Raw genomic sequence first — 24,179 nt, forward strand, 5'->3', positions numbered from 1 at the left:
GCGGGGGGCACCGCGCCCCGCTCCGCTGCGCCGGGGGGCGGCGGGTGTGGGCAAAGCCCCTCGGCGGCGGCGCAGGAAACGGTAACAAAACCAACAACAATAATAAAAATAATAACAGAAAAGAAGGAGGGAGCTGCAGCGCACCCCCGCCCCTCGCCTGCTCCCGCTCCGCTCCCACAGCCCTCCCCGCGGGCGAGCCGGGGCGGGGGCGCGGCGGCCCCCCGGCGGCAGGAGGAACCCCCGGTGCCGCTGGCGGGGGCGCGGGCAGGGGCCGGGGCCGGGATCGCGGCGGCGGCGGCGGCGGGGCGGGGGCGCCCACCGCGCAGGCGCGGCCGGCACTGTCGAAGAATCGAGGCGGCGGCGCGCAGAGGCGGCGGTGGCGGCTGGAGCCCGGCACGGCACGGCGCCGCCGCCAGCCCCGGCCCCGGCCCCGGCCCCCGCGGCAGTCCCCGCCCCGCCCGCCCCGCCGCGCCGCGCCGGCCCCCGCCGCCCCGCGCCGCCCCGTAGTAGCCAGCGAGCGGGGGAGCCGTGCGGGCGGCAGCGGCCGCAGCCCTGCGCCAGCCGCGCCGCGGAGATGCGCGTCCCCGCCGCCCTGTGAGCGCCGCCGGCGGAGACGGCGAGGGGAGCGGCGTCCCCCGCAGCGGCTCTGCCTGCCGGGGCGCCCGCCGCGCCCCGCTCCAGCGCACGGAAGAGGAAGGCGAGGGGGAGGGGGCCCGGCGGACGGTCCCGCTGCGGCCGCGGCGCCCGAGCCTCCCCGTCGGGACTCCGGCGGCGAGGGGCGGAGGAGGAGGAGGAGGCGGCGGCGGCCGGAGCCGGAGCGGGGGGCGCTCGCCGCTGCCCCGGGGCCGGGACATGTCGTCGGCGGCGGTGGCGGCTGCTTCCCGCAGGCAGTCGTGCTACCTGTGCGACCTGCCCCGCATGCCCTGGGCCATGATCTGGGACTTCACCGAGCCCGTCTGCCGGGGCTGCGTCAACTACGAGGGCGCCGACCGCGTGGAGTTCGTCATCGACACGGCGCGGCAGCTGAAGCGGGCGCACGGCTGCTTCCCCGAGGGCCGGGCCCCGCCGCCGCCCCACGCCAAGCAGCCGCCGCTCTCCGCCAAGGAGCTCCTGGCGCAGCAGCAGCAGCTCGGCCACCCGGCGGCGGCGGAGGCGGCGGCGCGGCCCCCGCCGCAGCCCCTGGAGCGCTACTCGCTGGCGGCCGAGCGGCCGCCGCCCCGCCTGGGCGCCGAGTACGGCGGCGGCCGGCAGGTCAACGGCATCCTGGTGCCCAACGGCTTCCCCAAGCCCGAGGAGCCGCCCGAGCTGAACCGGCAGAGCCCCAACCCGCGGCGGACGCACGCCGTGCCCCCCACCCTGGTGCCGCTGGTGAACGGCGCCGGGCTCCCCGCCGCCATCGGCGGCCTGGGCAGCCGCGCCGCCGCCGCCGCCTCGCTGGCCGCCATCTCCGCCGCGCCCGCACCGATGGCCGTGCCCGTCCCCCAGCAGCCGGCGGCGGCGGCGCAGGCGGCGGGGCAGGCGGCGGGGCAGCCCGGCGAGCTGGGGCACAAGCGCCCCGGCTCCGTCTCCTCCTCCTCCTCGGGCGGCGGCGGCGCGGCGGGGGAGCACGACGGCGGCGCCAAGGAGAAGCGGAGCTCGGCCGAGAGCCTGCCGGCGGCGGCGGCGGCGGAGCTGGCCGCCGAGGGCAAGGCACGGGCGGGCGGCGAGCAGGAGTGGCTGGCCAAGCCCAAGACGGTGCGGGACACGTTGCTGGCCCTGCACCAGCACGGCGGCCACGCCGTGCCCCCCTTCGACAGCAAGTTCAAGAAGGAGCCGGGCATGGCGGGCGGCAGGCTGCTGGGCTACGAGACCAACGGCGCCGTGGCCAAGCCAGGTGAGGCGGCGGGGGCCGGGGGGCGGCGGGACGGGCGGGGCGGGACGGGACTCTCCCGGCATGCGGGGCGGAGGGTCCCGGGCGGCGGCCCGACGGCCTGGGTGGCCGGGTGGCCGTGGGGGGTGGCCGGGGCCACCCGTTTCGGCGGTTGCACGGCGGTGACCCCCGCGCTCGGCGGCGCGTTGCTACTGCGCTGCCTGCTCACCCTCCTCCTCCTCCTCCCCCTCTGCCTCTGCAGGGGCCCGGGCCGCCCGGAAGAGGAAGCCTTCCCCCGAGCCGGAGGGCGAGGCGGGACCCCCGAAGATCAACGGGGAGGCGCAGCCCTGGCTGCCCACCTCGTCGGAAGGGATGAAGCTGCCGCTGACGGCCACCCCCTTCATGTCGCCCCCGCCGCCCACCGCCTCGCCCCACTCCAACCGGACCACGCCGCCCGAGGCGGCCCAGAACGGCCAGTCCCCCATGGCCGCCCTCATTTTGGTGGCGGACAATGCCGGGGGCAACCACGCCTCCAAAGACGCCAACCAGGTCCACTCCACCACGCGGAGGAACAGCAGCAGCCCCCCCTCGCCCTCCGCCATGAACCAAAGAAGGCTGGGCCCCGGCAGGGAGGTGCCGGGCCAGGGGGCCAACGCGGCGGGCGGGCTGGAGCCCGTCCACCCCGCCAGCCTGCCGGACTCGTCCCTCGCCGCCAGCGTCCCGTTGTGTTGTACCCTCTGCCACGAGCGCCTGGAAGACACCCACTTCGTCCAGTGCCCCTCCGTCCCCTCCCACAAGTTCTGCTTCCCCTGCTCCCGGCAGAGCATCAAGCAGCAGGGAGCCAGCGGGGAGGTGTACTGCCCCAGCGGGGAGAAGTGCCCCCTGGTCGGCTCCAACGTCCCCTGGGCCTTCATGCAGGGGGAGATCGCCACCATCCTGGCCGGAGATGTGAAAGTGAAAAAGGAGAGGGACTCGTGACTGGCCCGCTCTCGCCGCCCGACGTCACCTTGAACTCGAACTGCTCGAATTGTGTATATATCTATAAATATATATATATAAATATATATATATCTCCAAGACAAGGGAAATGTAGACTTCATAAACATGGCTGTATAATTTTGATTTTTTTGAATACATTGTGTTTCTATATTTTTTGAAGACAAAAGGTATGTACTTATTATAAAGGCATTTCTTCTAATTCTCCTTTTTTTTTTTTTGTTTTGTTTGTTTTGTTTTGTTTTTTCTTTTTTCCCTTTTGTTATAGCAACTATTTGTTGTGCTTCCCTGGTGACAGTTACTGTTCAATGTAGGCTGTGACTTGCGCTGCTTTTTTTAGAGAGCACTTGGCAAACCAGAAATGCTTCTAGCTGTATTTGTATGCACTTGTTTCTTTTTTTTTTCTTTTTCCTTTTTTTTTTTTTTGTTTTTTTTTTGTTTTTTTAAATGCCAAATACACTTTCTGACATTGTAAAGATTGCCTTACTGTCTGTGATTCCTTATTCCTGGCCCCTGTCCTGTAGAGCTGGTCGCATGCAGGCTTGGTCTGAGGCGGTTGGGGAGAAGAGTGGCTAGCCGCGGCGGGGATGCCCTTCGCCATCCCGGAGCTTAGGGAGCAGGAGGGCTTTCTCCCAGAAACGCACGGCTCGGGTTGCGATGGCAGATCTAGCAGATCCAGTCCCAAATTCCTCTGTGTTTCTCAAGGGAAGGTGCCTCCGGAGTTGGATGTGGAGAGGTGTCCCAGAGGCGCTGTTGAGTTAGGGATTTCTGGGTTTGTTTGTTTTTGGTTTGGTGTTTTTTTTTTTTTTTTTTAAGGCAAAGTTGACCGCAGTTCACGTGATCAGTTGTAAGATTACAAAACTGCATTGATGCACCAATTACATACCATAACGTGGAATTTTGATAACGAACTTAATTATACGATTGGCAAAGGCGCCAACGTAGCACCGCCATCTCTGAAGGTCTTCAGCGTCACTTCTGGGGCTTTTGTGTCTTTGGACAAAGCTGGGGAGGTGGGGGAGAGGCTTTTTTTTTTTTTTTTTTAAATAAATTTTACTTTAATTTTCAGATGGTGCAGGTGGACTTTGAGTTTGCTTATCAGTCACGTCTAGTGCTGTTGCTATTCTATCGCTGACCCGGTGTTTCCAAATAGTGGCAGGTATGGTGTGGTACAGTGACAGCGGTGACTGAGGTTCTGCCAGATTGCCCGCGGGCATATCAGTGACAGCCCAAATGTGGGTGGAGGAAACCTGTAATTTCCTTATTACGTGTGCTTGAAACAAACCTACTGCTATTCTTTGAAAATGAAAATATAAACTGGTTGAAATGAAAGCAATTAGGGCTGCACATAATGGCCCTGGCCCTGCCTTTTAAGCTACTTTGGAGAACTTTTTGTAAAGCCACTTCTTTTGATCACGCTTCTGCATCACCAAGCAGACTTCTAAAATCAATAAATCATTGGTTACTAGAAATAGTTCGAGTCTTATAGTGATGTTTTTGTGCTGTTTATAGTTCGTTGGCAACGCTGCAGCTGTACAAGCCCTTCTGTTGAGGTGTTTATAACTCACTTATAAGTGGTTGTTTCTGAGCAAAAGGGTGGCGAGGTCGTCCCTTCCCGGGGACGGGCTAATAAACACTTTAAGTATCGGAAGAGGAGGAGGAGGAGGAAAAAATCTTTTCAGCTGACTATAATTTGAAGAATTTTGGGTGCTTTTTAGTAAACTGTTCTTATTGTGATAATGTTCAGACTGCAATTTAATGCAGAGTAGGTCTTCTTTGGAAGACTTTTTTTTTTTTTTTTTTTTTTAAAAGAAATGGTCATTATTAGTATTTGAAGATCAGAACTGCACATGCACAGTAATTTTTTATGACGTGTTTAATGAGCACACCCACTACATTGTGTTCCATATTACAGGTCAATGTAATACTAGATAAGACTTGCATGATAAACAAATTCATTGAGTCAATATTACGCTTTAAAACTTATACCTATAGTCAAGATTGGTGTCTTATGTAAACACATTTAGCCAATTTGAAGAAAACGCACATTATATATATATACACACCTATATATATACCTATATATATAAAAAAAAAAAACTGTAAAGGATTCTTTGGAACCACTATGATCTGTGTAAATGTGTATTTAGGCACTTTATTAAAAAAAAAATGGATTTTGAGCTGATAGATGGTAACAAGTTCTTCAAAGTTGCTTGGCATAATACCTCATGTGGGATGAAGCTTATGTTTTTGATTAAGGTGGTATCCCTACTCTTAAAAAAAAAAAAAAAAAAAAAAAAGAAGCAAAACCGAAACCCCAAAGCCTCCCTAAAAAGGCCCCTGCTTTTGTGTTATCAGGTGGCCCAGCTCTGAGCCTGCCGAGGGTGAGACCTGCTCCTGACAAAGCAAACCCTTGTTTTGGGGCCGAGGGACGCTGGTGTGACTGGGCGGAGAGGCCCGTAAGGAAGCGCGCCTTCCTCCTCCTCCCCGCCGCCTGCCCGCTCCCCCAGCTCTGCGGCTCCTGGAGAGGATGGAGGCTCCCTGGCCGGTGATGCCAGGCGCTGGCCCAGGAGCAGCGTAGCTGGAAAAGAAACGGCTTGCGGTGGCCGCGCTTGCTCAGCTGACGTTCAGCCCCCATACCTCGGCCAAGTCTAATCTGCACCGTGAAACTTCAGAACTGCAAAAGGAAACCAAAAAAAAAAAAAAAAAAGGAAAAAAGTTTAAAATCTGAGGGTGTTCATACATAGCTCATTTTGCTTACACTCAATGTTGCTTTTTTTGTTTTTTGTTGCTTTACTGAGTTACAATAACGCTCTGGTGCGTTCTCCCTTTATACCAGTTTACTACTTCCTGGGCTACAAGCTTTTTTCTTTTTTTTTTTTTTTTTTATTATTTTGAAGTGCTTTAGCTGCAACAGTGCTACTGTTAATATTCCTTTTTAAACTTTTTAAAAGGTGATACTGTAATTTGTGTAGTATTAAAAGTGTTTTAATGAAGAATGTGTGCTTTTTTTTTTTTTTCCCCAAACCTACTTCCATCACATTTTTTTCCAAGGTATTTTTTCCTGGCAGATCACCTGCACGGTGCTTTTGTTGATAGCTGCTGAACTAACCTGTTGCCATTTTTACATATTTTCTTTTTACTTCTGGCACTAAATATAAGGAAACTAGGAGCTTTTAATACTTCTTGTGCTTTTTTCTGTATTAAAAAAACCCCCAAACTTGAAAAAGCTATAGTTGCCCAAGTGCAATATTTTTTTAATTAATTTTTTTAATACTGTTTCTGACATTTGTTTGTAAGCAGGCAGCAGTGCGGGGCAAGAGGGGGTGCGCGGAGCCAGCGGGTGCTGCCCTGCGCCCGGGTCCTGGGGAGTGGGAAAGGCGCCGCACAAGGGAGGCTTTGACCGCCTTTGCGGTGGCCTCAGAAAACCTGGTATGTTTGGGAGCTCTTTTTAGATGTGCTGTAAACCAGGCCATGGCAACCGCGTGTTTTTATGAACTAGCACTTAGGCAAAGGGTATAAATACATTTGAGACTGCTCTCTAGTGGCTTGTTATGTCAACAGAGCCCCTGGATCCTTTCTGTCTGTGCCGGGGCCAAGCCCCCTGCTCGTCCGTCCTGCTGGCGAGGTGGCCGCTCTCGGTGGGACGGGACGGGATGGGACGCTGTTCCGGGGACACCCAGCCACCTGCTCGCCCTCCCGGGGTGCAGGGTGGCACCTGCCCTGCCGGTTGCACCTGCTCCCCATGTCTGATTTGCCCCCAAAGTGGCATGGGACACCGTGCGGTGTCCGGGGCTGCAGGGTGTTACGGCGTAGCTGCAGCCCCCGCACGAACACAGCCTCTCCTTGGGCGGGAGGAGGAAACATTGGATGGTGCGGAAATTAATGGCACCAGGAGTAGCTGAGCTCGTCGTAAATCCAGACGTTGGTAGCCCTGACTCCTACTGCTTCAGCGCGTGCCACGCCACAACAGGGCTACGGGCGGGAGGCGTCCAATAATTAGGCTCAGTCCTCAGCATTTCATTTTTCTCCTCCCCAAGCGTTTGCATTAGGTAGCTCCAGCTGCAGCTTTTGAAAAATAATTAAAAAAAAAACCCAAAACCTTTCCCAAAGTGGACTCTTGTTTGTTTAGATGCCACAGTCCAGCCCAGGTTAAACGACACCTTCAAGTCTTGTGCTCCCAGAGATAACAAGGCAAGTAAAAAACCAAAAATCCAAGAAAACTTTTTTCCCCTGTTGAAACAGGAGGTGGGCCCGGGCAACGTACGGATTCACTTTCTGCAGCGGGTGCCTCGCAGCGGGCGGCCCTCACCGCTGGCCAAGCAGGGCCCTGGGACGGCCCAGCCGCCCTCCCCGGATCCCGCGTAGGCCAGCAGGGCTCCTGAGCCCTTGCAGCGGCCCGAGGGCAGGCAGTGCCAGCGCAGGGGATGAATGGAGTGCCTGCTTATCCACTTCATCGCCCCGGGGTGCCGCTCCGGAGGTAAAACTCTTTCACTGCCTTCGGGCAGCCTCTGGAGCAAGCCATGGGCTTTGAGCACTACGTGCAGGGTTCAAATGTGAATCACTGAAAGAGCGAACCCTCCTGAAGCCTCCCTTCTGGGAAAGAACCACTGACGTCTCCCGTGGAAATCTCCTAAGTGCATGTTAGTGTCCATATGGCTGTCTTGCTTGGTTGGCATAGGTGCACTGAAGATGGGGTGATAACTCTGCAGTTATTTTTATACACAAGTCACCTAAATTTGCTTTTCTTTCTGCCACTCAAGAGCCAGTTTTGTAGAAACTGGTATAGCCGAGCACATGCTAAAACCCGAAATGTTGCATCAAGTGGAAGCCCCCTATAAAACAAACTCACGGAGAAGCCAGGAAAAGTTTGTGAAAGCTTCCCGCTGCAGTAGGTGTTTCTTCCTCCCACCTTTGACTCAGCAAACACCGCAAGAAGCATCCCTGCTCATTAGCTCCCACCTCCACGCAGCGCAGGGGCAGGGGCGAGAACCCACCCTGCCCTGCACGGCGCCTGCCCGTGTCCCCACCTTCGGGTCCTCTTCTCTGCCCCCCTGACCTGCCGCTGCTTGCCCCAGTGGTCCCCAGCCCTGGGGTGCCCCCTTCCCACCCCGGAGCACTCTGCCCAGGGGCTTGCTGTGAGGTGGCAGGGCAGCAGGGTGCCCTCCTTGGGGGAGAGCTGTGGCTTCCCTGGGAAACCCTGGGGGAGCCTCTGATTTTCAGGGACGCCTCAACCGCTGCCTCTGGGAAGGAGGGCATTCACTGTTCCCTGCAAAAATGCCAAGTATGCATTTTCTTTTACCCTTTTCCACTACAGAACACTTATTCCCCGCCCCAGAGATGCCTCATGCTTTTTTTTTTTTTTTTTTTGGCAACCATTTAAAAACAGAAGATGAGTAAACACAGATGAAAGGGGTTATTGGTTCACCAGGTCGCTTCCTTGCAGCGGGAAACAACTCCTCCGGTTCCCGCGCTGCCGGGCCGGAGCGGCTGGCTGGCGGCTGGGAAGTGGGCAGGCGGTGGGCCGCGGGAGGGCCTCACCCTGCCACCCACTAGGCCGGGGGCATAAGAAAGCAAGCTGGACTTTCCCCTTCTCCCTCCCGTGGTCTTGGTTTTTTCCTCTTCTTTTTGTATCTTTATGAGCTGAGAGAGGCCTGATTTTTTTTTTTCAAATAGATTCCCTTAATTTTTTTTCCACCAGAAATCCAGGTTTTCTCCAACCCTTTTTTATAGGAATGTCACATTCTCCAACTGTCCAGTAGTAAGAAGACTTACAGATATTAGGCAACAACTGCATAACGGAATGAGGCATTTAATTTTTTCCAGACTATTTACAAACCTTCTTTTTTTTTTTTTGTTTGTCTTAATTCAGCTGCTGCTAAGCACTAGGAGCAAAGAATTTTCTCTTTTAAGACGCATCATCCCTCAGCTGATAGTTAGAAAGCTCAAAAATGAGGGTACTGTGTGAAAGACTTCAATGGGAGCAGGGGAAGGTGGTGCTGAACATCACCTTTCTTTCACTTCACAAAAATCAGGAAATAAATCAGCCCCTGCACACTGACTCATGCCTTTGCAGATCCAACTTCATGCATTGCAATGAAGCCAAACCAGCATAGGCACCCCTTTTTCTATCGCGCTTTCAAACCTATTTGGACTGTAATAATTAAAAAGAACAAACCACTAACTTCCCCGTGATTTTGTGGTGGTGATTGAATAGGGCTCAATCCATTTTCCCTATGGCAATACAGTTAGGGCAACCTCCCTTTGGAAATTACAGAAGGAAGGAGCTCTTTCTTCTTGCAGAAAGTAGCGTACTATCTTTATTAACTCTGGGCAACAGAACACTTCATGCAGTAGCGGTGCTGGGTATCGGCTTCCCTGTGCCTGGGAAGAAGGGGGCTGGATGGGCCCTGCTGGGGCTTTAACTTGTCATTCCAGGGACTCTAATTAGTTCAAAATTTCTGCTTAGGCAGCTAAGCTGTGCCTTCTGGCTTTCCCGGAGGAAACAAACGATGGTAAACAGCGTGAAGCAACAATTTTTAGCTGTGCTTTTTAATGGCTATTTTCATGATTACTTTCATATTGTGAGAGCCCTTCTATTTGTGTAAGCCCTCTGCTTTCCTTTGGAGAGACAAATAACCTGTGCCCATAACTGAACCAACTACTTTATACCCCCTATTAATATTTTTATAATCAGTTATTCCACCTCACTGATTCTGCCTCTTTGGGTTACTGTGGCTCTTTGCCCAGACCTCTTTGTTCGACGGCGTTAAAGTTAACTTGCAAACGTGGAGGTCTGACTTCTGCTCCTCTCCTCCACAATTCAGTTATTTCCTGAAACCCGCCTCTTAACGGCGAGACTTTCCAGGTAGCGAGACTTTCTGGGAACGGCGGTGCGTGCTGGGTGGTTAGTCATTTGGCCTCCGGCCACCCCTCGGGGAGGACTCGCAGCAAGGGCTCTGCAGGTTTTGTGTGGTCCTGGCGCTGGTGGAAGGTGCGGACCGGCAGCCCGGCCCGGCCACGCTGCCTCCTGGTTATCTTCCAAGCAGGAACATTTTGAACTGCAGCGGCAGCATGTGTTTCTTCATCCTGTGTCACAAAAGTTTCCTGACATTTAGTGTTTTGGGGTGGATCCCTTCCTTTTCTGCAAAGAGTGCCAATTTCAGTGCTGCTTTTGATGGATAACAGTCCACGAAGCACTGGAGTGACACCAATAAATCTGGTTTGCGTAGGCAAGCTTCCGGGCTCCCTTTTTAGCTGCTCCTTGGCTGCAGAGGGACGGGGTTACCTGCCCTGCTGGCCCCCCCTCGTCCTTCCCTGTCGCCCCTGCTGCCGGCAGCACTTTCCTTGGGGGAGCACCTTCAGCAGTGCCCGCAGGGGAAGGGGCTGTCCGAGAGGGTTGGGTTTTGGCCATATTCATCCCCTGCACTGGGTGCGACCTCAGGGCTCATTTAAGCTCTGCCTGAGCAGCTCCAAAAAGGTGCTGCGGCACTGCCTGGTTCATCCTGATGGTGACCAAGGGAATTCAGCTAGTGTCTCACGGGCTATGTTTGGCCTACCAAAGGCTATGCATGTGGCTACTTTTGTTGGCAGAGGGCTTTCTCTTCCTTTACTGAGCCCAATTTTATTATAGGTTTTCAGCTCCTGCATGAGAACTTCATACAAGCCCCTCTGAAAGCCGAAGCAGTGCTTAATCCCTAGGAAGAGGTACTGGTGCTGCTCCAGCACAGGCTTCTTTCAGCTGAGAAAGGCAAAAGGCAAAGAGGGGTACCGGGTGCATTTGAGGTTGTCGCTGGTGGAGCCAGGCTGGGCCTCTGAGTGAAATGTGTTTTCCAGCTTGCCTTGAGTTCCTCTCCTAAGCAAAACCCTGACTTAGGTCAGTGAAAGCAGGACTGTGAGATCTATTTCTTTTTAATTTTGTCCCTTTTCAAGAAGGTGATGGTAATGAAGCATCCTTTCTGTTTACTGCTTACAGCCAAAACCCAGTATTGCTTCCGCGAAGCAGTTTGCACCAGATCAGAGTTAAAAAACAACCTGATTTCAAAGCAGAGATAAAGGACTGCAGTGAGACCATCTACTTCTTTAAAAAAAAGGCTAAGTTATGTGCCATCCATCCCTGCTTCTGCCTCTTGACTGTAGGAGCTGGAAGCTGGTCTAAATTGCTCATCACTCCTTTGAGCTAAGGCCCAGGCTGGCACCAGGGACAGGCTGGTGATGGCAGTCTGAATTTAATCCCTCTTGCTCAGATGAGCACACTCCTTCAGGTACTCCTCCGCCCATCACATCTCAGTAACCAAACTCTGGGTTTTGCTGTGGTACCCACAAGTGTATCAGTCAGGGTCCACATTGCCAGGAGCCGCAGTACAGAGTCAGGCAAGAGTGGTTTAGGCTAACTGGGTGCAGAGCAAATGATAAAGCAATACATGTGAAATAGTTAGTGTCATCTGGGTTTCATTTGCTTTTAAAATGGGCTTAAGGACAGCAAAATAAGGTGAATTTACTCTCCAGGCAAAAAGCAAAGCTCATCTTTTAGGGACTGAATTGTTAGCCGTTAGTTGGTTTAAAAAACAAAACAGAAAACGCGACCTTTTTCTTTTGCAATCTGTCCTTCTAACCCTGAACTGGATCCCATCCTGCTGACAGCTCTGTCATTGACTTCAGCAGCTCCACGGGAGCATCCCTGTGGGTGAAATTACACCAGAAGCGCAGAAGAATCAGGCCCTAAATGTAAATTATGAGTTACAACACACAGTTTTGCTCTAATTATTTATAAGAAATCATTTCATTATAAATAGGTTTTTCAGTTAAATGTATTACTAGCATTACCTTATTACTTATTCATAATTAATTAAATCATAGCAGATTTCTATGTTATTATCATTTCCATGTACTATAAATAATTCAGAAGAAATGTTGGTTCTTCCAGGGTACGTGGTATGTGCAGACGAGGTGAAGGAGGAATCTGGGCTTGAGCAGAGCAAAGTTGCTCGGGCCTGAACTTTCTCACAAGCATGTCATTAGAAAAACTGGGAAGGAAAGGGGCAGGGGGTGGTGAGTGGACTAAAATGCTGGTTCCTGTCATCAGCATTGCAGGGCACCCTGCAGGGCACCTCCTGGCTGCTTTTCAGAATAACCAGAAGGAAGCGCAGAGCTGTAGGGGTGAGGGACTTGAAGCTGTTACTGATCCACTGGGCTGCCTTTTCTCCACAATATTTACTTCCCTTGAAGTAAAGGGAAGGGGATTTTTGTTGTCACTGCAAGCTTGGTTGGCCTTTTGAAAAACAAACAAGAAATGCTGTTGGAAAATTCACATTTAAACTAGCTTTAGAAACATACGTATAAGGGATCATAATGATTTGTTTCAAGTTAATTTACCCAGGAAATATACAATCCTTATTCATGAATAACAAGAGAAAAAATCATGTTTCCAAGCAGAATCTCATGTGTATTTTAATACTTTACTCATGGGTACTGGCATCTCACAGGTTTATAATAAAGAGGAAGGGCTGGGAGCATTTCTTGAAGCCATTTATTACTGTTGCTGTCTCCTTAGCAGTGTCCTAATGGGGAAGGGCTTTGTGAGTCCTGGGATGCAAACTGTGTTGGGATGGGGTGGGGGGGCTGGACTCCGACGGTGGGGTGTGCTCCGTCACCGCTAAGCCTGCCAGGGAGCTAGCGGAGGCGGGAATCGGGGCAAGTGTAACTGGGTCAGGCCTGTGGAAGGCGCAATAAAGTCAGGAACTGCTTCAAAGTTGAGGAAATGAAAAGAATAAGCCTGAGAACTGAGCTGAAGCAGTGAGCTTCATTTGAATCACTTAACATGCTCCTCAAGTGATTCTCTGGCTGCTGGCATGTCTGTGGTGCATGTGTGCATCTGCACCTCAGGAAACTTTAGCATAGCACGACTGTGGGGAAATCCCTGGGGAATAAGGCTGGCCACCAAGATGTGGCTGGCTGGAGTTGAGCTGTGCTGAATGAAGGAGCTTTGTGGCTGGTCTTCTTTAGCTCTTTTCCCCACCAGGGAGAGGTGGGGAAGCACCTAATGGCTGTGCAGGGCTGAGGCAGAACATTTCGGCAGGCATCGGGCAGGGGAGAATTGCAAAGGGGATGGTACCACTTCCATTAGGAGAGCAGCAGAAGGCACCTCATCAGCCCTGGAAAAGGCCTCACCAGAGAGAGGAGGGCTGAGCAATGCCCTGCGCTCCCGTCCCCACTCACTCGCTCAAAGTTAATGGAGGAAAAGAAGATGGAGGTGATGCCAACAGAGAAAAGAGTGCACGGATTGGAGCCCCTCGTGCAACCTGTGTTGTAGGAAATGGTTACAGTGCCTCTGCATTGGTTTGGCCACAGATTATGTGCAGTTGTATGCCGCATATCTGGCACGCAGCTGTCTGACTTTCCTTTGGCTATAGTCACCCGACAGTGGGTAGGTTTCTTATAGACACATATTTAATAGAGCTACCCTCAGTTATTGCGAACAGAGGGAGGTTTGTTGGATGTGATCCTCTGCAGCAGGCTGTTGGATGCTGGAGACAGCTCCTCTCCTTCTCTCCCCTTCCTGATGCTCATCCAGGGCCGGGTTTGGTCCCCATCCCTGGAGCACAGTTGAGCTTAGCCTCCTTCCAGGACAGCTGGTCCCTCTTCAGCTCCTGCGTGACGAGCAGCACCTTGCTGGGCCTGATCCCAGCCTTCACTCCCCCATGTAAGCCCTGGCTGTGCTGGAGTCGCTGTAGGTTTACAACAGCACGGCAGAGACGAGGACCTGGCCTCTGCGAGTTTGGAAGCACTCTGCTCAGTAGCGCAGGAGGAAGCAGGGGGCCTCCTGACGAAAGAGCATGGTTGGGTTTCTCTCTCTGGCAGGCAGCACCGAAACCGCGTTGTTCCTGTTCTGGAGAGTTCCCCAACCATGCTAGAGAGTGGCACAGGGGAAGGAGGTGCAACATGATGCCTCTCAAACCGAGTGCAGCTGGGAAGAGTAAAGCTTGTAGTAGCAGCTGGGGCCATTAACTCTCTAATCTCCCCCTTTTCATTATGTCGGAGTCTCTGAGCTTTGTGTTGCACCAGTCACCTGCGGCAGTTTCCTGAAGGGATGAGACTCTGCTGAGATTAAAAAAGAAGGAAATTATTTGTTTGAAAATTAGTGGTTTGGAGTGTGGATTTTTGTGTGGAGGCACGCCACTGCCTGCTGTGACGGGCACGGGAGACCCGCTGTGAAACGCAGCGCTCCCATGGACACGCTGGAGCTGCCTGCCCTCTCGCTGCATTCATACGGCTCCAGCTTACCCCGGGGAAAACAAGCTCTGCCTCTGACTTTCCAGTATAGCCATGACCTGACATGGGCTGGGCCTTTTTTGGCTGCTGGGTGTTATCAAGCTGTCCAGGTAGCTGCTTCCCGCAAGGGGGCCGCCCTGCAGTGGGGCAGCCTTGCCTACGGAGGCCTCTCCCTCCCGCAGGGCAGAGGCTGCAGACCCATGGGCAGGGATCTGACCTGCTGTGGTGCCCCAGCTCGCAGGGCAGCTGGTGGGCAACCAGAGCTGCAGTCAACTCTGGTCCTTCACTCTTTTTTTTTTTTTTGTTAAAAGAAAGGATGCTCTTCATCTAGCAGGTGGGGTCCCTGCTGGTGTGCGAGGCCCCTTCTTCCACACCTCCCCTTCTCGGCTCAAAAGGGTTTAGTCACTGCCTTGCAGTGTCCCAGCCCTGCCAGCACCCCATGCATGGCCCATGAGCTGGCCACAGTCAGCCCAGGCTGAGCAAACCCCCGAAGGTGGGACCTGCCCGCCCTGCTAGTTGTGCTTATGCTGCTGCTCGTGCAGCTGGCAGGGCAGAGGCAACCCCAGCCTGGTGGAGAACTGTGTGCGTGTGTGTGTGCGTGTGTGCGTGAGTGGTGGCACAAGAGAAGCGGTGGCAAAACGAGACCGAGGGAGGGAAAGACTGCCTGTCTAAGCAGCGGTGCGATGTAGGCCCGGCTTCAGCTCACTGCAAAACCTCCCTATGTTTCTCCTCCCACCACCATCCCACCATTACAGAGAAGCTGGTGCAGAGGTGTGGACTCAGTGTGCCCTCGTCCTCCAGAGCTCAGAGGGGCTCCCCAGCAGAGCTGGCTCTCCTTTTCTTTCCCTTCACCATCCTTCTGTGTGAACTTCCATCTCATATTTTTTGCCTTTTAAAACAGATGGGAAAAACTGGGCCTAAAGGTCAATAACCCATCTGTGTCCGTACAGAGGCTGGTCAGCGAGGGGGGTGGAAGCGGTCTCTCCCCCCGGCCCCAGGGAGCCCTGGCTCCCCTCTGGGCACAGCGTCGCAGGCAGGAGTAAGCAAACGAGAAGAAATTGCCCTGACTTAGCAAGAGGTCATGCAGAAAGATCCATGCTGGCAGACAAGACAGTGTGCTAAAGATAACTGTTTGACAAACTATATTTACTCTCCCTTTCTGGGAGGACTTACAGGGGATTTGGAGCATTGTGCTAATATAAGCCATCCAGTGCCTGCGGTGGAGGAAGCGCCTACCCCGGGCTTCTTTGCGCTTGTGTCTTTACAAGCCATGAGAGGGGACACCGCTGAAAATAGCCTTGTCTCCTAATTGTGTTCTTGGGAATGCTAATCAGCGGGCTTGCTCTTCCCACCAGCAGCAACCGGGCAGCAATGCTGTGTGATTGAATGCAGCTGCTTCCCTCCCCACCACCACCATTTCTCTCGCCAGCAGCACTAGTTGTCCCTGCCTGTGTTCCTCCCTAACCTGCAGGGGAGGTGACCCATTTTGGGGGCTCTCAGAGCCAGGGGAAAGCCCGCTGTCCGTGTTTTCTGGGTGTTCTGGGAAACCTCTGCACTGGAGCTGGCTTCCTGCCTCGAAGAACTCCCCCCCTAAACAAAGGCAATGGGGGGCCGTGCCGGACAAAGGGGCAGGGGGGTGAAACAGAGAATCCTCCTAAACAGTCGTGATTTTTCAGCTGATACTCAGTAAGCTTTACGCCATACAGGAAAAGAGGCACTTGAGATTTTGAGTATGCAGTAACCATGACAAATACAGAAGTACAAAAACAGCTCTAGGCAGCTAGAAAGAACAATACCGAACAAACAAATTAGCCATCTGTACCATCTCTAGCTCCTAAAAGTAAACACAAACACAGACCCACACTGAAAAGGACTGTACTCATAATAAATCAATTAGCTCTGCCAGCCCTTGGAGGTGGCAGGGACCAGAGGAGCAGACCTCCCCCTGCCTCCCTTCAGGTTGGCTCTCTGGGCTCCTGAAGAGCTCTCCTGTGGGCTAGGGAGTGAGGATCGGCTCGCCAGAGCGCTCCCCCCGTGAGTGACAGTGGGAGTGGAAAATGGAAAATCTCGACCCCAGGGGGGGATATCCAGCATTCAGATTTCAGAAACTTCCTTTCCCAAGCCCTAGCTAGTGAGGGTCTTGTGATCCTTCCTCTCTCCTCTCCTTTGGGCGCAGCAGGGTGTTGGGAAGGTTATAAATACAGGGAACTGTTTGCTCTAATCCATCTCTGTCCGTGGGGATCAGTAGTGCATCAGGCTCCTCTTTCCTCACTCCCAATTTATCTCTGATTGACTTGCCCATCCCATGGCCACCATTCATAACCCTCAGCTTCCTGCGTTTCTTACTGTTGTCTCCTTATATGCCAAACACCCGTGGAGAGCTGCCTTAAAAAAAATCATCCTTTTGAGATGGAGAGGAACCAGAGTGGCGCTGGCAGGGTAGCAGGGCAGCCCTTTTGGGAGCTTTGTTCCCCTCTGTTCTGCATGGTGGGTGTCTTACTCCAGAAAAGAGCAAGGGGGAATGGCCAGATTTGGTAATAAACTACCTCTGTGTTGTGGGAGCCTGAACCCCTCCACAGAGTGTGAAGACCAAGACATTTGCTCTGTCAAGGACCTCTGACAAAGGGATCCAGACCCTTAGCGCTGCTAACCAGGACTGTGCTCCCCACAGCCACCTCAGAGGTTAGTGTGCAGTGCCGCATCCCTCCAGCTGGGAAAGGAGGGAGATGGGACATGTCTCCGCAGACACATCTCAGGGGGTTGCCGACCGGCTTCCACTTTTGAGTCCCCTACGCTGTCCAGAGCCTCCTGCGATGGGTGCACCGGCTGTGTGTGAACTGCTCCGCTCACCTCAGGGGATACCTAGACCAGAGGCTACGCAGGGCATGCTTGCAAAGTCGCGTTGCCATCTCATTGCTGGTCAAATCTGCAGGCAGGAAGGGGTTTGCTGTTACTGTAAAGATCTGCACTGGCTGTGCCTAATTGCATCCTTTTGGGGAGGGCACAAGTGGGTGAAACTTGAGTTGGGGGCAAGGATTAGGAGAGCAATGCAGACTGGAGGAGAAAACAAACACACCCATGAAAGGGTGGCATGCTAAGCCTAAAATCTGTCACTGTCAGAGAAAGACCAACAGCAGCATCTGTCTAACAGCACATTCCGATGGGGTAGGAACTCTTTGTTGGTGCGTGACCTTCAAGTCATTGCCAGGAATAGATTTTGGCTCCAATTTCACCCTAAGTAAAGCACCTTCTCCTGTCATGATTTGGAAGCTGAAGTATTTCAGTTTCCAGAAACAAACAGAGCTCGCAGGAGGCAGCCCCATGGCCCTGGCTGCTGCGGAGCCCTGCATGGCAGCGGCTCCGGAAACAGCCAGGCTCTGCATTTTGGGAACGATATGGGACGAAGGGATTTGATGGGCTTCATCCCCCCTGCCCCTTGCCATCGTACAGTGGCTGCCGTGCATGATCTAGCCCTAGCTGATAATGTGGCTGCATCTTTTCTCTTAGTCTGTAAGAGGCTATTATATTTTTTTCAGTTCATTCAAAGGACTGAGTATTTTTAACAGCATAATTCAGTTGTTGTCCCAGGCTCTTGCTGCTGGTTTCCATACCAGAGCTCTATTTCTTTTCAAAGATCCCAAAGCCCAACAGCCAAAGGAAAGCACAGTTTCTGAATAGAGGAAGGCTGCCTCCCCTTCACGTTAGCAGAGATGCAAGGTGGGACCCAGGGGCCAAACAGCCATCTGTTTTGCATGGCAGCTGTTACCTTTAAACCAAATTAATCGGGCCTTCCGCTCTGACACCCTCTCCCCTGCCTATTTTACAAAGGTGGCTGAGAAACACGGAGTGCTCTGCCCTTAATAGAAAGCGGCAGCCCAGTGAGTGGAGGGCAGCACAGGAGGCCAGGGGCCACAAACTGTGTTCCAGGTGCCGCTGCCCTGCCCTGCCAGCCCAGGCACAGCCACCAGCCCCCCATGGAGGGGCCGGGAGCTGCTCCCCTTCTGCTTTCCGAGATGGTAGTGTTGGAAGGAAACAAAGCACAGCCTGTTCTGACAATAGAGAGGGCCCTCACCCTCGGCAGGGGTTTCAACAGCACTTAGAAATGGGGTCCTGGCTCCCCTGCCTCTGCAAACTGAGGTCTGAATTCACTTCTTCAGACCTGGCATCCCACGGCAGGCTGCAATGAAAAGGTTGCGGCCACACACAGCCTGTGCTTCTTCAGTGGTCTTCACGGGCAGAGGCAGCGTGCACGTGCATGCATTTGATAGAGGGAAGGGGTGAAAACAGCACGTGCGGGCCCATGCACACTCTGTCTGTCTTCCCACAGCCCAAAATTTCCTGAACCACCCTCAGGAAGAAAATATTTTGCTAAACATCACCTGAAATGAGAGGTTTCATTTCAGTGGAAAGCCATGTCTGATATGCCATGGAGCCTGGGGAACCGAAAGGAGAATCAGGATGAGCTCTTGAGAGCAAGTGCAGGGAGAGGCAGCTGCTTTTACCTCTGGTACTTAAATCTCTATACCTTCAGGAACATTTTCTCTGCTTGTTTGAAATGTCATTTCAGCAACCACGGAGGAGAATACAAGTCTTTTGTTGCTGGCTGTGTCTGCTCGCTCTGCCTAGCAAACTCCGAATCGCAGGGGATATTACCCGCCACAGAGGTAGGACGGCTGTCTGGCAGCGTTTCAGAAATGGAGGAGCAGTCTTGGAGCTGAGAAATTTTACAAGGACTGTTTAACTTGCTGAAGTCTGGCACTATTAATTGGCTTCACATAGGTGAGGACCATACTGCTGCTTTATAGACCAGCCATCGCAGCCGTTCACCTCAGCTAGTCAGCCGTAGCAACAAGGCGGATAGGACACCATCAAGACAGACACCAGAGGTTTCGTGTTCACTTTGCACCACTTTAAATGAGCATGAGGTGTGTGACAGAAGCCCACCATGTCTCATAAAAGCCCAGGGAAGGGGGAGGTAGGCTTGCTTCTTCCAAGACGCTAAGAGGAAGCTGGGCAAGGAAAGCCTAGCTGCGCCCTGTCGTCCCGAGGGAGCCGTGAGCCGTTGTTTTCCAGCAGTGGAAGTGGTGGTGGGGACGGGTGCTGTCATCTGCAGCCCCGTGTCTCCTGCTGTCATTAGGATGTTTAGCAAGTCCTGGGATCCGATTTTCTTCCTGCAGGCAACACGCTAGCATGCCAGTGAAATCCAGCATAACTGGAGCCGCGAAGAAGGTGCTCTGTGTGCGCAGCCTGTGGCTGGTAGGAGATACAGTGACATTTAGAGGCTGTAGGGACGTTGTCAAAGCTGACAGAGCACCAAGCCAGTGTAGCAAAAGGAAAGTAAGGCCTTTGTAGGTACCTGGTTTAGGACTAACATCCTACACACGCACAGTCATGACTGTGGTGGTTTTGACGCATCCGAAAACATTGCATGGGATTGCTTGATTCACAGTGGGTTGGCAGAGAGCAGGGGGAGTGCTCGGGAGGGTGTTTTTTGGTCCTTTTTGGTTTTTTTAATAGAATCCACAGCACTTCTCTGCAGTATTGCCAAAAAACCCTGAAACACTTGAAATTGCCTGAGATACTGGAGCAGAAAACTTAATGCTGCTCCTGGTGCTGCAGGGGAGCCTGCTCTTCCTGGGCATCTTCAGAGCCTGAAACCCACAGCAGTAGGGTGCCGGCTGCAGCCACCCACTGTAGTGGCCACAAGGAGATTTTCTGTACAGGGTAAATGTCAAATGTGTGGGGTTCGGTTTATTACCACATCCAACAGGCATGAAAGATGCCTTACAGACCCATGAGATAATTCCTGGTAGTAAATGCTCTCCCCAATTCCTGCCCAGCTGTGGTCCAGATCTGTACGTTTGGGTGGACAGGAGCTGTGTTGTCAGGATTTTCAAAGCTTGTAACCCCTGCATTCATGCCTTTTAAGAGATCTGCTCTTCCAGGCACGCAGATAGGGTAAGCTTGTCCCTCAGGTCTGCCTTCTTCAGGATAAAAGAGGTGGGAGCAGGAGGACGGAGAGGGCTTGTGCGGCGTGGCAAGGAAAACACTCTGGTTTACGGATCGTTACAAAGCTTCTGAAAATTAAACTATTTTTCATGTGTAATGAACTGCGTGTGTCCTGTACTGCAATAAAAATATCAAAAGTAATACTAAGAACTAATGTGGGCCATAAATACCGACTCGTATTCATAATATTTTCGTAGGGCCATTATAACTAAAATACAAATGGAGTTTTTATTTTAAACATTTAATATTAATCAAATGGTTATGAAAGTACATAACAAACAACTGTGACATACTCATGGCCTAAATAATAAAAATGAAATGGGTGATGAATTCCTGTGAAAATTTAATTTGCAAAAGAAAGAGCATTGCATTAATAAGGCATAATTACATCATCAAATATTTACCATTATTTGCTGGAATCCATTTTATTTTTATTTTACATAATAAAACAATGGGTACATAAAGCAGCAGGCTGGGCCCCATCTGAACTCTTTTTGTGCTCCCAGGTCACGCAGGCAATACACTTGTAACTCAAGTTTTGCTGGTTTACTTCATTGTTTTCCTCTAAAGGCTTCAATGTTGCATTTAAAATATTGCTCTTCAATTCTGACATCTCCTCTTTTTCGTTATTCAGTACGCACCAGTACCGTTATTTCAATCCACATCTCTAGGGAGAATAACGAAAGTGGCCCAACCTCCTTTGCAGACCCCGGTCAGTGGATGAATAACCATTTCACATGGGGCGTCTGCCGGGCGCTATCACGTAGCAGCCACCTTCACTTGTCCAAGGAGAACTGGTGTTTCCCACAACAGAAACAGTGAGAAGACAAAACCACGCTGAAGCTGTCAAGCTGATGTCCCCCTCCATCCAACAGCCAGACCAAGGCTGCTGGCGGGGATGCATTTAACAGAGGGTGGCACCAGTTGATGGCCGTACCCCTACCCTCCGTGTTTTATTCCTAGCCATGCGCTGAGGTTTATTTTTTTCCTACAGGTATGCCAGCCGCAGGGACTGGCACCTTTCCTGAGGTGCTCCTGCACCTGCTGAGGTGTAGGATCCTCATGGGATTTCCATGCAAACAAGTGCTTAGAGGCATGTCCCAAGCATCTGGGGAGGGTGGTTGGGGAAAGGCCGGCCCAGGGGGGCCGTCGGCACCTTGAACTGAAGCCCTCCCTTCCAGGATGGTTGTTTTTCCATTGTCTTTCAGAATGCACGGTTGCTGCTGCCCGGTTTTGTGTTGCGCTTGTTTTAGACAGCCCTTGCTCAGCTCAACTGATGCTGAAAGACTCAGTGGGTTCTTGGGGTTTTTTTAGGTTAATTTGGAAAACTTCCCTGATTATACATCTGTCAGCGTAATTTACACCTCTGAGGACTGGGTTGATTAGAGAATCAGTGAGAATGATTAATTTTATTCATTGAAGGCAGGGCTATGAGTGTGCTGCAACCTGCGACTGAACTGATATTTCCTTTAGTTGTTCAGCTGGGTCCCTGGCAAGCCTGAGCTGAAGCTGCACAAACTCGCTCAGTAAATGTTTCTGGTAGCCGGAATTTCAGCGGTCCTGCCAAGCCAAACCAAGCCCAGCTTGTCTTCTGGCTACAGGCTTGAGGTTCAACACCCCCACGCACGCACACACGCACAGGAGCAGCTTTTTAACTTTGGATGGAGGTGTGCCTATGTCAGACGCGAGGCTCTAATGCCTGAGGCCAGCGGCAGCAAGCTGCTGAGTGTGGGACAACATGCTTTACCCCCTGTCTTCAGCAGGCTGCCGTCACCAGTGGCAAGCCCGTGACCCTCCTGCATTTCACCGGTGAGGAAACTCACTACCCCAGTACCGGGAGGGGTCAGAGGGAGGGAAGGGAGAGCAGCGAGCAAGCAGACGGTGCTAGATGGTGCTGCTTTTATTTATATCATTAGTGAGGAGGGTAATGGGATAGAAAGCACACTTTAAAATCTGTGGGTACCTCCAGGTGGGGAAGCACACTTTGCGAGCACTTTGGAGGGCTAGAAATCAAAGCGGTCTTGACAAATGGGACAAATGGTCTGAGATCAATAAAATGAAATTCAATAGAGGGGAGTGCACAGCACACACTGAGAAGGAGGACTCAAGCAGATAGCAGTGCTGTGGGTGAGGGCCAGGGTGGCAGCAGCAGAGCAGGGGAGGTCCAGGGGAGCAGTAAGGCAGCAGCCAGTGGTCAGGGATGGGGAAGGGGCTGACTAGGAGATGCCAGTGGTCACACCAGATGTGGGACGGGGGAAATCACCATTCCTCCCTCCTCAGGGGTGAGCCAGGTGGAGGACGGCGTCCTGCCGCTCCAGGGATGATACAAGCGAGCGTGGAGGAGAGCAGGGCATGGTGGTAGCCTGGAAGACGTGGCTTACAGGGAAAGGTTGAAAGAACTGGTTTGTCCAGGCTGGAAGAGTGGAAGATGAGGGCAGACATGGCAACGTGTCAAATATGTAAGGATTGCCATTAGACCAACTAGTCTTCAGGCAGGCAGAGAAGAAGGTGAGCTATTTCTCAGTGAGAGTGAGCTGGGTTAGAGCTAAAGGAAAACACGCTGTAACCAGCAGGAGAGGTGAGCCCTGGTGGAGAGCTGTCCCTGCCGCCCAAGATATTTTAAAAAGGTTAAACAAATATCAGTTGGGGATATCAGACAGGAAGAGAGGGAAGGGGAGGGGAAGAGGGGCTGGATGATCTCTGGAGGTCCCTCGAGCCGTACATGTCCACGACTGCCGTGATTCAGTTTGGGGCAGTGCCCAAAATGCATCTGGTGAATTCCACACATGTCCAGAGTGACTCCTCGTCCCAAGTTGTATGTTGTCCTAAAATGGTCTTTGATTTTTGCAGAGAGGTCATGCCTCTTATAAGATGGGATATTTAGGGCATCAACAGCACCTGTATCCCCAAAAGCACAGGCCAGATTTTTAATATTTGAAATTATTTTCTGCAACCCTACTTCAAGCCTGGCTGAGTTTTACACTCATTCAGATCAAAGTTTCTCTACTGGCATGACTACAATGCCTGCACTGCCAAAGCTAACATATAATACAAATTAAATGATAAGTTGTATGAAATATTGTTTCATCTATATCCAACACTAATATTGTAAGATGTAGAACCCTAACCTCCTTCCTCAAAAATAAAATAAAATGAGAAGAGCCAAAAAAGAGCTGCCAGGAAAAAAGCAAAAGTTATTCAGCGTTGTGCTGGGCATTAGCTAAACTAGGAAAGGGGGGTGAGGTTAAGCTGAAAGAAGCCAATATGTGCAGAATAGGCCAAGTTAGCCAAAGATATCATAAAAAAGGCTGCTGTTTCAGGCGTGGTCTAGTTAAGTCAGGAGATTTAAGTACAACAGACTCAGGGATGTTGGAGCTAGAAGACTGCATTTAGACTAGGAAAGAAAATGTCTTCAGGTGGTGTTATTTCAGGCTCAGCTAAATTCACTCACTTTTTCTAGTCCTGCTTCATAGACGCGCCTTATGGGACCCTTGGCATTGCCTGTGTTGGGTAATGTTCACCTTCTCCCCCTGAAGATGGATTGGAAGTAGCACACATACATCAGCATGTTTCACTATTTATTATATATTTAAAGAGACAGATCTTCTGTGAGGAAGGAGAGCTTAAACAGAGAGAAGAGTGGCACGTTGTGATTGCATGGTAAAAAAAAAAAATCAGGTTTTACTGCCTGTTGTCCTTGCTTTAAGCAACCTCTGCCTACAGCCAGGTGGTAACTCCCTGGCTCACTTGTATTTCTGCTCATCCGCCATCGCCTCTGTGCTATTTCTTGCTCTGTTTCCCCAGTTGGCCGGGCTGCGCACCAGTTGCCTTTTAGGGCAGGGCAGGAGAGGCCGGGACTGCGGCCGCATGCCCCCAGCCTCCCGCCGCTGCCCCTGGCCCACCCGCGCCCTTGGGACGGGCGGCACAGCGGTGGGGAGCAGGAAAGGGGGGTGGGCAAGGGAGGGTATATTTAGCTCACCTAGGAGGAGCGCTGCAAAATGACATCAGCCTAGCTCGCTCCTTGCAGCCGGGCTGTGCTCTGCTGCCTGCCCCA

At 52.4% G+C, this 24,179-nt stretch overlaps 1 protein-coding gene across 1 annotated transcript; it reads left to right on the forward strand.

The window, feature by feature from the left end:
- The first annotated feature begins 703 nt into the window (after positions 1-703).
- IRF2BP2 (interferon regulatory factor 2 binding protein 2) lies at positions 704-2,954 on the forward strand. Its single transcript, XM_082307157.1, has 2 exons — positions 704-1,873; positions 2,112-2,954. The coding sequence occupies exons 1-2, from the start codon at positions 853-855 to the stop codon at positions 2,825-2,827; spliced, it is 1,737 nt and encodes a 578-aa protein (XP_082163283.1). The 5' UTR covers positions 704-852; the 3' UTR covers positions 2,828-2,954.
- The last annotated feature ends 21,225 nt before the right edge of the window (positions 2,955-24,179 follow it).

This window comes from Platalea leucorodia (assembly GCF_965183815.1).
Source record: "Platalea leucorodia genome assembly, chromosome: 3".
NCBI lineage: Eukaryota > Metazoa > Chordata > Aves > Pelecaniformes > Threskiornithidae > Platalea > Platalea leucorodia.

Excerpts from the sequence above, each read along its gene's own strand:
- IRF2BP2 (XM_082307157.1), top strand. The coding sequence starts at position 853 with ATGTCGTCGGCGGCGGTGGCGGCTGCTTCCCGCAGGCAGTCGTGCTAC. Across the intron at positions 1,874-2,111 it reads CGGCGCCGTGGCCAAGCCAG|GGGCCCGGGCCGCCCGGAAG; the intron begins GTGAGGCGGCGG and ends CTGCCTCTGCAG.